General features: G+C 45.4%; 1 protein-coding gene across 1 annotated transcript in view; it reads right to left on the bottom strand.

The window, feature by feature from the left end:
• Positions 1-8,171: 8,171 nt before the first annotated feature.
• The window catches only part of LOC140348627 (ubiquitin-conjugating enzyme E2 H-like), a 6,254-nt gene continuing 1,616 nt past the window's right edge, over positions 8,172-12,809 (bottom strand). Inside the window, exons 2-7 of the mRNA XM_072434619.1 lie at positions 11,434-11,510; positions 11,277-11,351; positions 11,132-11,171; positions 11,009-11,061; positions 10,541-10,669; positions 8,172-10,173 (exon numbers count right to left, since the gene is read on the bottom strand). Of these exons, the coding sequence (XP_072290720.1) occupies positions 10,049-10,173; positions 10,541-10,669; positions 11,009-11,061; positions 11,132-11,171; positions 11,277-11,351; positions 11,434-11,510 (499 nt within the window). The 3' untranslated portion in view covers positions 8,172-10,048. The remainder of the gene's footprint in view (positions 10,174-10,540; positions 10,670-11,008; positions 11,062-11,131; positions 11,172-11,276; positions 11,352-11,433; positions 11,511-12,809) is intronic.

The raw sequence follows: 12,809 nt of genomic DNA, 5'->3' as shown, positions 1-12,809 counted from the left end.
GTCATAAGATTTAGCCCTGTCATGTTGTTATTTCAGTCTACTCCTTCCAAACATAGTAATAACAATAAAAAAAATGAAATATACCAAATTCAAGTATTGCACACATTTTTGTCCAGATGACTTTATTTGGAGTGTGATATGATTTGACTGCTTCTATCATGTTCATTAGTCAGTGAAAATCTTTTGATGGAGTCTATAGTGCTCCATAAGTATGTGCTTGAGTGGATGTAATTAACTTGTAGGAAAATGCATTTGCTCATATAAAGGTCATTACCCGAGTTCCTCGATTGTCGCATCCTGTCTGTCTCGTGTGCTCCTAAAAATACAGGGGATTACAGTAATCCAGACAGGGCCCGAGTAGATCCTTAGAACATATCAGGAGGGTCACGTGATCAAACGGAGAATCACAAAACACGTTGAACTGTGTGCCCTTTGGACTATAGACAATAGTGGAGTGATTCAGACATTTACACCTTTAATAAGAAGATTCAAAATAACATGAGTCAGTATAAGCAATATAAGCAATGAGCACATGCATTTTTGTGGACGGTGGAAGCTAGAAGAAAGCCCACAATTACACAAAAAGAATGTGAAAAAGGTGTTGAACCCACAACCTTCTCAATGCAAAACACAATTGCCTATTAACAGCTGGAATACACTGCAAAATAAATCATCGAGGTGGGATGGATTGGATTTGTGTTGTTAAATTAGGTCTAAATGTATTTTTCAACAGATTATTTAACATTTACATTTCAACCAGTTTACTCTCCATGCAAATAACGTGTATATATACATAGTAAACAGACACAATATTGCAATATCTCTAACATTGAGTTTATTTTTTGTACATTCAGTGTTGTAGTTTACACTTGGGAGAATCTCACACCTCTAAAACTAAATATGATGTTCTTTGATGAGTCTATAAATCTAGGCCGTTGCATAAAGAGTGTATCCAAATCCAGATTGCACATGACAGGCTCTAGTACCGGGCACGGGGGGGTCAGTGGAGCACGGGGCCAGATGGCGCGTGTGGCCTGTAAGTGTCCGGCGCAGTGGAAGTGAGTATATTGAGACGTCTCTCCTCCCTCTCCTCCCTCTCCACCCTCTCCTCCTCCCTCTCCTCCCTCTCCTCCTCCCTCTCCTCCCTCTCCACCCTCTCCTCTACTCCCTCTCCTCCTCCCTCTCCTCCCTCTCCTCCCTCTCCTCCCTCTCCTCCCTCTCCACCCTCTCATCTCCTCCTTCTCCTCCCTCTCCTGCCTCTCCTCCTCCCTCTCCTCCTCCCTCTCCTCCTTCCTCTCCTCCCTCTCCTCCTCCCTCTCCTCCCTCTCCTCCTCCCTCTCCTCCCTCTCCTCCTCCCTCTCCACCCTCTCCTCCTCCCTCTCCTCCTCCCTCTCCTCCCTCTCCACCCTCTCCACCCTCTCCACCCTCTCCTCCTCCCTCTCCTCTCCTGCCTCTCCTCCCTCTCCTCCTCCCTCTCCTCCCTCTCCTCCCTCTCCTCCTCCCTCTCCTCTCTCTCTCCTCCCTCTCCTCCCTCTCCTCCCTCTCCTCCTCCCTCTCCTCTCCCTCTCCTCCCTCTCCTCCCTCTCCTCCCTCTCCTCCTCCCTCTCCTCCTCCCTCTCCTCCTCCCTCTCCTCTCCTCCTTCCTCTCCTCTCTCTCCTCCCTCTCCTCTCTCTCCTCCCTCTCCTCTCTCTCCTCCCTCTCCTCCCTCTCCTCCCTCTCCACCCTCTCCTCTCTCTCCTCCCTCTCCTCCCTCTCCACCCTCTCCTCCTCCCTCTCCTCTCCCTCTCCTCCCTCTCCTCCCTCTCCTCCCTCTCCTCCTCCCTCTCCTCCTCCCTCTCCTCTCCTCCTCCCTCTCCTCTCTCTCCTCCCTCTCCTCCCTCTCCTCCTCCCTCTCCTCTCCTCCTCCCTCTCCTCTCTCTCCTCCCTCTCCTCTCTCTCCTCCCTCTCCTCCCTCTCCACCCTCTCCTCCTCCTTCTCCTCTCTCTCCTCCCTCTCCTCTCCTCCTCCCTCTCCTCCTCCCTCTCCTCCTCCCTCTCCTCTCCTCCTTCCTCTCCTCTCTCTCCTCCCTCTCCTCCCTCTCCTCCCTCTCCTCCTCCCTCTCCTCCTCCCTCTCCTCTCCTCCTCCCTCTCCTCTCTCTCCTCCCTCTCCTCCCTCTCCTCCTCCCTCTCCTCTCCTCCTCCCTCTCCTCTCTCTCCTCCCTCTCCTCTCTCTCCTCCCTCTCCTCCCTCTCCACCCTCTCCTCCTCCTTCTCCTCTCTCTCCTCCCTCTCCTCTCTCTCCTCCCTATCCTCCCTCTCCTCCCTCTCCACCCTCTCCTCCTCCCTCTCCTCTCCCTCTCCTCCCTCTCCTCCCTCTCCTCCCTCTCCTCCTCCCTCTCCTCCTCCCTCTCCTCCTCCCTCTCCTCTCCTCCTCCCTCTCCTCTCTCTCCTCTCTCTCCTCCCTCTCCTCCCTATCCTCCCTCTCCTCCCTCTCCACCCTCTCCTCCTCCCTCTCCTCCTCCCTCTCCTCCCTCTCCACCCTCTCCTCCTCCCTCTCCTCCTCCCTCTCCTCCCTCTCCACCCTCTCCTCCTCCCTCTCCTCCTCCCTCTCCTCCCTCTCCACCCTCTCCACCCTCTCCACCCTCTCCTCCTCCCTCTCCTCCTCCCTCTCCTCTCCCTCTCCTCCCTCTCCACCCTCTCCTCCTCCCTCTCCTCTCCCTCTCCTCCCTCTCCTCCCTCTCCTCCCTCTCCTCCTCCCTCTCCTCCTCCCTCTCCTCTCCTCCTCCCTCTCCTCTCTCTCCTCCCTCTCCTCCCTCTCCTCCTCCCTCTCCTCTCCTCCTCCCTCTCCTCTCTCTCCTCCCTCTCCTCTCTCTCCTCCCTCTCCTCCCTCTCCACCCTCTCCTCCTCCTTCTCCTCTCTCTCCTCCCTCTCCTCTCTCTCCTCCCTCTCCTCCCTCTCCTCCTCCCTCTCCTCCTCCCTCTCCTCCTCCCTCTCCTCTCCTCCTTCCTCTCCTCTCTCTCCTCCCTCTCCTCCCTCTCCTCCCTCTCCTCCTCCCTCTCCTCCTCCCTCTCCTCTCCTCCTCCCTCTCCTCTCTCTCCTCCCTCTCCTCCCTCTCCTCCTCCCTCTCCTCTCCTCCTCCCTCTCCTCTCTCTCCTCCCTCTCCTCTCTCTCCTCCCTCTCCTCCCTCTCCACCCTCTCCTCCTCCTTCTCCTCTCTCTCCTCCCTCTCCTCTCTCTCCTCCCTATCCTCCCTCTCCTCCCTCTCCACCCTCTCCTCCTCCCTCTCCTCTCCCTCTCCTCCCTCTCCTCCCTCTCCTCCCTCTCCTCCTCCCTCTCCTCCTCCCTCTCCTCCTCCCTCTCCTCTCCTCCTCCCTCTCCTCTCTCTCCTCTCTCTCCTCCCTCTCCTCCCTATCCTCCCTCTCCTCCCTCTCCACCCTCTCCTCCTCCCTCTCCTCCTCCCTCTCCTCCCTCTCCACCCTCTCCTCCTCCCTCTCCTCCTCCCTCTCCTCCCTCTCCACCCTCTCCTCCTCCCTCTCCTCCTCCCTCTCCTCCCTCTCCACCCTCTCCACCCTCTCCACCCTCTCCTCCTCCCTCTCCTCCTCCCTCTCCTCTCCCTCTCCTCCCTCTCCTCCCTCTCCTCCTCCCTCTCCTCCTCCCTCTCCTCCTCCCTCTCCTCTCCTCCTCCCTCTCCTCTCTCTCCTCTCTCTCCTCCCTCTCCTCCCTCTCCTCCCTCTCCTCCCTCTCCTCCCTCTCGCGCTGCGGGCCGTAATCACTGGGACCAACTGTCCGAGGCACCACTTAACCTGACATTGTCTGCGCCGCGATGCACTCTCACTGTTAACGTGGAAATATGATGAACGCATTAGGCGCGCCTCCTATTAAAACGCGCGTGATATAAATAGAGACAGCAATTTGATCTCTTTCTGCAGAATTCAAAGGACAAGAGTGAAGTTTTTTCTGCTCAATAAACACAAAACTCAAATCTGTCTCAAATGTTCATTCACAGAGGACAATACATAAATAAATGCAGCGTTTACATTTAGATGAATCGGGATGAAATTTCACTGCAGGGATGATCACGTGACTGTGTGCCAGATTAACACATCAAATAAAAACATTGCTACAAATTCGCTCTCTCATATAAAATAAGATAATCCTTTATTGTGACACATGGGGAAATGTCGGTGTTACAACGCAGTAGATACAGAGGGAAAGGACAGATTCAGAACTCTTATAAACAAAACAAAAAACTCTTATTAACAAAACTCCTCTCATATCTTAATAGGGAATGGAGGAAAAAAATAATAAATAAAATAAAGTAAATAATAATAATATATGTTTCTGTAAATCTTGTCAGCACCTTTCCTCAACGCCTCATGAATACAACTAAACCATTGCGTTGACCACCAAATCCTGATTGATTTATCGACCCGGGGAAGAACGATGGTCAAACCTACAGCTTAATGGACTGTATATGGATTTATGACCGAGTGTGGAGTTTCCTCAGGGACGTAACCTCTTGACATCCGAGACAAAAACAAGATGAGACGAATTCTGCTCTTCCGTCTCGAGTTACTCCAAAGTGACGGCGCATCGGTGCTCTGAAACTGCAAGAAGTCAAAGAAGGGGATTGGTAATATTGGACCCCTCGCTGTTCTTCTTGCAGTCACTCACTATAAATTGGACTTGGTTTGCATGCGTCTTCGTGTGCGGGTGGTTTGTCCGCTCTCACGTTTATAGTGGGCTTTTCCTCCAACACCTCAAGATGCTCAACAGTTTCCTACGACTCGTGACAAGTACAATGGACCTGGTTGAGCCGGGCATGGTTGAAGTTCCACACATTTGACCATAAAGGGACAGTAAAGTTGAAGAAAGTGCAGGATTGGATGCCCCAAAACCTGTGGCTGGTTCTCTCTGTCAGTTGTTGGCAAGTCTAGAACCACCGGATCCTCTCAGCCCACCGAAGTGAGTTCTACCATTGCCAAAGACCAATGGAGAGTTCACTACCCCGCATCGCGTTACCGATAGCATCCCTGCTTCCATGGCAACCGTTTGACACCCGAGACGGACCGGTGTCATGGATCGCGTTTCAAACCCCGAGATAGATAACATACAACGCCGGCGGCTCGATGTCGATCTGAGCAAGAGAGAGAAGAGTCCTGTCCCATATTGGCACTACACATGATTGCTCAAAGTGGAGGGCAACAAAGCAAAAATGTGCTAGTGCCAAACTGGGCAAAGACGATTACATCAGTGGATTAAGATGGGATGGCGCAGGCGGAGGAGGTGGAGATGTGTGGACATGTGGACGTATCAGGCAGCCGGGGCCGTTGTGGAACAGTCTCTACTCTGTTTATGGCCCTTTGGTAATTCACTGAGAGAGTGCCGTGACAGTGAATTCTACCAGTGCCATACACAGAACAGGAGGAGAAAGTTGGACTGCCATCTTTACAATCATATCCAGTACAACGCAGCAGTCGTTTTACAGTTAAATTCAGCGAGATTCGACATTCTGGGAGGTTTGAACTTGGTTTGATTATTTATCAGTGGGAAATAACAACGATGAGGTTACAATTTAATGAAAGCAAACCATAATTTACATTTTAATATATATGACAACCTGCAGGGGAAAAAAGAAGTTAAGGAGGATCACCTGACTTAAAGGCAGGTTCAATTCAATGGCAGTCACTCATTTTTGGGCAAGACACTTAAGCCATACAGTGTTGCCAGTTTGTGTAGTTGTATAGTATGTGTTGGTTGAGCAAATAGGTCTACACATGGAATATTAACTCTATTTTCTTGAGTATGTTCACAAAAACACATCCAACCATGTCATTTCTGGCAGGATAACACGTCCTTTTGATTCCACGGTTGGTGTATATTTTGGCAGGGTGGCTGTAGCCGTCCCGCTCTGGCCCTGGTGGAGGAGCAGCCCTTGTGCATGGATTGATTCTGGCTGGTGGGGAATGATGCGCTAAGTGCATTTTGAGATGCTCCAAATGGGTCCCAAAGCAGGGCTCATCTTCCCTGTTTCCGGGAGAGATCAATACAGTAAAAAGCTCAGGAGAAGAGCGCAAGGGCTGGCAATACTACGCCTAAAGATGCTTCGGATTAATTTGTTTGTTCTGTTTTTAACGTTAAATTAGTTAAGCATCAAGTTAATCACCAATCAACTTTCTCATTCAGGATATCCAGGTCCTTGAAAAACAACTTTTGATGTTGATTAAAAAAAGCTAAAACAATACTAAGACTAAAACATGCCTTAAGTTGGGATCCTGACCTATCCTGACCTATTCTAAACATTCTTTACACATCTTAGATTAATACACATCTTGTACATTGATCTTACCTTTTAAAATGACAAAAACGAACCAAAAACACAAAGATAAAAGAGGAAAAAACACATCAAATCACTGAACTAAAATAACAACGCAATAGTGTAGTAGAAATAAACACAACATGGACAAACATCTACTTTACGCATCTACTTTTGTCTTACGGTCTCAGTGTGCGTCCCGTTCCTTCTCTTGTTTGGTCTGCATGAGGCCGGGGATTTTCTAGTGGACAGGTAATTAGTTGGTAAGCATCTTAACCCACTGGCAGCAGAATAGTAATCCATGGCACCCCTCCTCCTCCTCCTCCTCCTCCTCCTCCTTTACCGTGCCGGCCCGGGACACCGCGTCCTCCGCGCTTTTACGCACGCCACAGCCGCGCAAAGGCTTTGGCAACTCGGCTGAACCGGCTCGAATGTGATCCAGCATGTCAAAATAGGCTTCTTTTTTCCAACACGTTACGGATTATTGTTTTCCTCTGACACATGAGAAGACTCCAATTAGTTTTTCCAAATGCCAAATAAATAACAATTACCCTACATATTCTCCAATAAGAGTTGTCAGTGTTTGCAATCATAATATATCGACAAATGAAAATGGGATGACAAAAATAAAGTTTTATACATGCATCCAAGTTCTGAGGAAAACGAACATGAAATAACGGAATAAAACAGAACTAAAAGTCATAAGTGTTTGTGTGTGTGAGACTTACCGTGGAGCGTCCCCGTCCATCCCGGGCGTGGCAGGACATCTCACTGCAGTTCTCCTCCTCTCAGGACAAACTTCCCCATCACTACCACCACCAGCCTCTTGAACCCCGGGCTTTATAGGCCTGTGCAGCTCCTTCCGCGGTCTCATTTACCTGCTGCCGGCTTCTATTAGACAGATTGCAGGTGGAAAAAGAGGCATCATCCTTTTCTTTTCTTTTTTTCAGCTGATAGGAGTTGATCGAAGTGGGAAAGAGTGGTTTGGGGTTACAAAAGTTGCCGGTGAACCCATTGTCCAGCGCATGCATTATGAAGGACGCGCAGCCGGTCAGTGGCGTCTCCTCTCCTCCTTCACGCTTCATATGGCTAATTACCAAAGGAACCCGATAAACGTTCCTAGTATCTTCAGAATCCTCAATTCAGAACGTACAACAACGTAAAACTAATAATAAGGATGCTTGATTTCTAGTCTAGCGGTCTTCATTATTCAGAGGTCTGTGCGCGCCCGTTGCTTTCCGTCCAACGAACCCGGGGCCAAATTAATCCGGTGAAACTAGAAACCTGAAGGCACCCGGAGAGACGAGGCGCACGCACGTGAATTATTTATTAGATGATCATACTGTCTGTTAAAGGGCGTCATCGTTTGAGCGCGCCGAGGAGGATCATGTGACCGCCCGAGCCCCGTGTCCACGCGTTCATTCACGGGAAAAGAAATAGCCCTGGTAATGAGCTGCCATATAGACTTCAAAATCGTGCAAAGTGTTTATAATTTGTCGCGTTCATTCTTTAAAACCACGAAAGATTCAATGTATTTCAAGCTGTGTATTATTGCAGCAAAATGATTCAAAAAGTCCCACCTCAGTTTTTCTGATGTTTCTGTTTTAGAGGTGAATGCGCCACACTGCCATCTAGCGGATACAGAAGAGAACTGCAGCTCTTTGGTGAGTTCAATGTAACGGTTCAGTTCAAAACGGTTTATTTATCCATTATGGTCTTTACAATTATTGAATATCTATAAGTGAGTCCAGTCCAGTTACATGTAGGGCTATGCGTGCTCTGAAGGCTACATGTTTCTCACACTTTGCAGGGCACGGCCTGAACTCTAAATGACTTTATCCCAATTCAGAACAGCATTTATTTTGAAAAACGTCATATTAGGGAAACACCATTGACAATATTTTATTTTTTACTTCAAGTTACAAGGGAAGCACATTTATTTATTTTTTGCCATAAAAATCATGGATGTCTCGACTTAAATCCGGGACATGGGGATTAGACGATATAACATTCCTTCTAATTAAAGGCATCAAATGATTAATAAAAAATATACAATGAAAAACTCAGATTGTTATAGATAAAACTGACCAAACACACATTCTTTTATGTAAAATACATTTTCCTTAAAGAAAAATTAAATGGGACGTCCAGATGTCCAAAGAATATTTGGTTATATGGGGTTAAAAGAAAGCATTTGAACAAGATTAACAAATTCAAGTTGTCAACAGTTTGTTTTTTTTAAATCAAAAGTTAGCACACATTTTTAATCAGTCATCGTGGAAGATACCATTAACAATTGTAAAGGGTTTAGTTTTCAAATTAGTTTTCTGTATGAAAAAATACTTTCAGGAAAATAACTGAAATTCTTTACTTTCTAAAAAAAAAGCATAACACTAAAGTATTGATAATGCAGCAGGGTTTATGCTTTATCGTTGCTTTTACAAACATTTAACCTGCTAATTGTCAGACATGACCAAACTGACCAGTAAACATTTGTTTAACTCCACTTTTTCAGTGTGAGACGCGAGAAACATATGGACCTATGTTGTATGATCAAAAGGAAAAGTTAAATCCAAATACCTAATTCAAACCCACTAATTGATCATTCTGACATTATTTAAACAGTCCAGAGTTTGGTCCCACCATTTGGAAAACAACAGGCCCCAACAGTGTGTTAAAAAACTGCTACAACATAGAAACAAAGAGCACTTCTGTCTGACTGATGAAAATGACTGCATATTGGTATATCAGGGGTCTTTGGAGGATTTCAGTTAGCAAAGTCATCCCACAGACAAAGGGGATGAAGTGCCTGTCACAACATTTTCAGTTAGAATGTCATATTATGTATTAAATCATATAATCTGACTCACCACCTGCAAAAAGAACTAACTACCCCTACTAGTTATACACCTATATAGTTCAACACAGGCAAAGTTTAGAATAACAAGACGGCCTGCTCACAAGTGTCCTCCCCATGTCCACAGTGCCTACACAACGTCACTTCTGGGTCATGCCACAATATACAAAGATACCGTACTCAAAATGACAAGACTTTTTAAACTGAGAGGAAGAGAAGAAGATGGATGTTGAAAGTCTGATGCTTAGCAACATGAGTCTCCCCGAATTTCATCCATGGATCACACTGCAGTGTGGTGTGTGGGTCACAAAAGCATCTAAAGCAAAGCATGGGTTTGGCTGTACTGTGGCTGTCTGCTCCTTCTCTCCTCAGGCAGGATGATTCAAATAGGCTTACAATAGAACATTCTTGGGGAAATGTGCCAAAATAACAGTCACTATGAAATCCAGCAAGCAGCACTGAAGAAAACAGAAGATTGTCATCCTGCAGTCCTCTGCATGACTGATTAAGGAGTCTGCTAACGTAGTAAGAAAACATATACACATGTTGAACAGAAGAGGCAGTGAGAGTGGCTTGTGAATCCAAATGAGCGTAAACAGTCTGTTGTGTGTCAGTGGCACAGTTCCTGGCCCACCACTGGTCCCACTGCTGGTGCAGTATGAAAGCCTGAACAAGGCCTGAAGCCACTGAACATGGTGGAAATGAATGGCTCCAGTCTAATCGAAGCAGGCTCTCAAAGGAAACGGGCTGGGAGCGAGTGGTCATGAGTTCCTAAATAGTATTTTGCAACAGCATACTGCAAATCCTTATGAAGGCATAAAAATCCTCATGTTGGTGTAAAAATAGTCTTAAATATGAATATAGTAGTGAGTTTCTGCTCGAGTCTCTCCCCATTCACTACAACTCCATATCCTGAGCCTCATCCTCAGAAAAGTCTGACATGGAGCTCTCAGATGAAGAGTCTCCGCCCTCCTCCTCCTGCTCCTTTAGGGCCTCCTCTGTGGCGTACTTCTGAATGTACTCTGTAACACACACATCAGTGACTTTCACACACAGAGAACATCAACAGCATATATTCAAATAAGAATAGTTATCTGTTTTACAACCCATCTAAACCAGTGGATCCCAAAGTGGGGTCGCGAGGCATAAGCTGGGGTCACGAGATGATTTCATAATGTAATTTTAAAATTATAACATTGAATTACATATTTTTATTATTATTATTGAAAACAGTATGTTTTAGTAACATTTGACTGGATAACGCAATGGAATACCAAAATATATACAAATAAACTTTTGAACAGATTTGCAACTTGGAATGATTACAGACGTCCATATCATTTACTGTGGGGGTCTCGGGTTTTGGAACCCCTTATCCAATCAAAGTACCTTTGATTTTGTGCTTGTAGTCCTCTGGCTTGTGCAGGTACAAGGCTGCTGCGTCTCCGTTTAAAGGATCAATAGGGTTGGGATAAGCCAACAGCTGAGGCAGGAACATGTCAAAGATGTTGGTGAGATCTGAAGAAAATCAGTGAGAACAAGTTCAGAAATCTCCATTTAAATTAATGCATACTCTGGCTTATTTATGGATGAAGCAGTTCCCAGATCGTCCACAAGAGGTCTCTACTGTTCAGTGGCCCATGACTTTTTACAGGAATTAAATGATAAAACATGAAGAAAAAAAACATTAAAATAATTCTGTGTACAGCAAATTAATTCTAAAGGTCATCAAGTTTTTTAGAAGTCCAACCCCCGATACATAATAAAGGTTGACAATAATTGATCTCTGGCCTGTAGTATGACAACACAATTCATGAAATCCTTTGTGAACATTATGAACAACTTAAAGTGACGTACCGTAGAGAGCTGTCCATGTCTGGTTTATAACATCTAGACAAACTGTTCCAGATCTGAAAATGAAAACAAACATTCAGTACACAGACTTTGCCGAGTGCAAATGTGAAATGTATTAATACTCACGCTTCATCGATGTTGGGGTGAAATATTTTATTCATAAACCCTGAAATCACAGATAAATGTTGTTTTTCATTAAAAAAAAATTAAATGTATAAAAGATCATAGTATATTTATATTCAAGCAACATTAAACTAACAAAAAGAAATACCTATGGATGGTGATTTGAAAGGATATTTATCTGGTAGGTCTACCCGAACTTTCCACACACCATCTTCATAAGGGGCTGAAAGAAATGTTCACAAAAACATACAAATTCAATGTGGATTCGAATCATTAGAAAGATAAGATAATGTGTATTTACTTACTTCCTTTTGGTCCATGGAACTTGACCACAAACTCATTGAGTCCACTGAGAATGGTGACCTCATGTTGGCTTTCAATGCTGAAAGGGGGTCAAGGAGAAGTGGGCTAGGAAAGGAGGCACTAGGCCGCATAAACACTCGTAAACACTCACATAACAATCTATAACAATTGAATATTACCATCTCATTTGTTTCATTAAAAGGTTGTACTATAATTACTTGATTAAAATAAATAGTAGGAACACCACTTTATAAGACTAATGGTAAGAAACATTGTGTTTTTTAGAACTACCGGTACTAACAATTGATTTGATTTGCATTGTCTCTGAGCTAGTTAGATCTAGACAAAGAGGATCAATGTTGAAGACATCAGGACTGTTTAAGAGTCAGCAGATAGATATTTACCTTTGGTCTCAACCAATTAACCATTCACTAAAAGACAAGTTTCAGCACTAGAAAACATGTAACCGAGCAGGGATGTCACAGTATCAAATGTTACGAGTTACAATTAATATGAGAAGAAACATCACGATTTGAAAGTTATTCATGATTGTTGGCCATGACCAAACATCAAGGTGAACGGATCACTATTCGTTGGCGAGTTTTATGACATCAAACAGCCAGATAAAAAAAAATTGCATATAGTTGCATACATACTGCTTACAATTCTCACTATTATAATTTTCTAGTTCTTACGATTATTCATGATTATTCATTAACCTAATCATCTTGCATCCCTATAACCGATAATAATAATATAGGTAATATATAAACGTGTCCAGTGAATAAAGGCCCTGATCGCTGGTCATTGGAAAGGTTACAGGTGTAACCGAGCTGCAGGCCTGACGACATGGGTGGAGGAGATGTGTCATTACCACAGCGTGTTGACAGCAGGAAGCACAAGGCTCAGTCAACTCTGACAGCGACCGAGCATCAGCAGATCCCACTTCTTTGTGAATGTGACACTATGACAGATGGTAAAAACACATGTGCAAAAACCCCACCAAAGAATCTGACTCTCCGTTTCATCACCCAATCTCAAATCTTCACATTTCTGACTGCGCTTTCTAACCAGCGAGCTTAGATAAAAACCTCTGGTGCACGGTACAAATCACAGCTCTTACAGAGGTCGTCTTGCACACGGAAATGCGTCTCTCTTTTGTGCCATTCCCCAAGGGTTATTACATAGAAACCCAAGCACCAAGAGTATTGTAACTCCACGAGGGGAAACCTTTCACTGCCATGTACCCTTGGATATAAATGTACTTTAAATGTTTTGTACATCTGTATAAACAAAACAATTCAGCAAATAAGTTTCCAGAGGCCACTCAATCTGGCAAAAAGAGCATAGTGGACTTGAGACTTCCACAGAAAACGCT

This window comes from Eucyclogobius newberryi, unplaced genomic scaffold (assembly GCF_026437365.1).
Source record: "Eucyclogobius newberryi isolate DKJ021-1_F unplaced genomic scaffold, fEucNew1.0.hap1 SCAF_7, whole genome shotgun sequence".
NCBI lineage: Eukaryota > Metazoa > Chordata > Actinopteri > Gobiiformes > Gobiidae > Eucyclogobius > Eucyclogobius newberryi.
The sequence above is the reverse complement of the archived record's forward strand: the minus strand, read 5'-3'. Positions and strand labels throughout refer to the sequence as shown.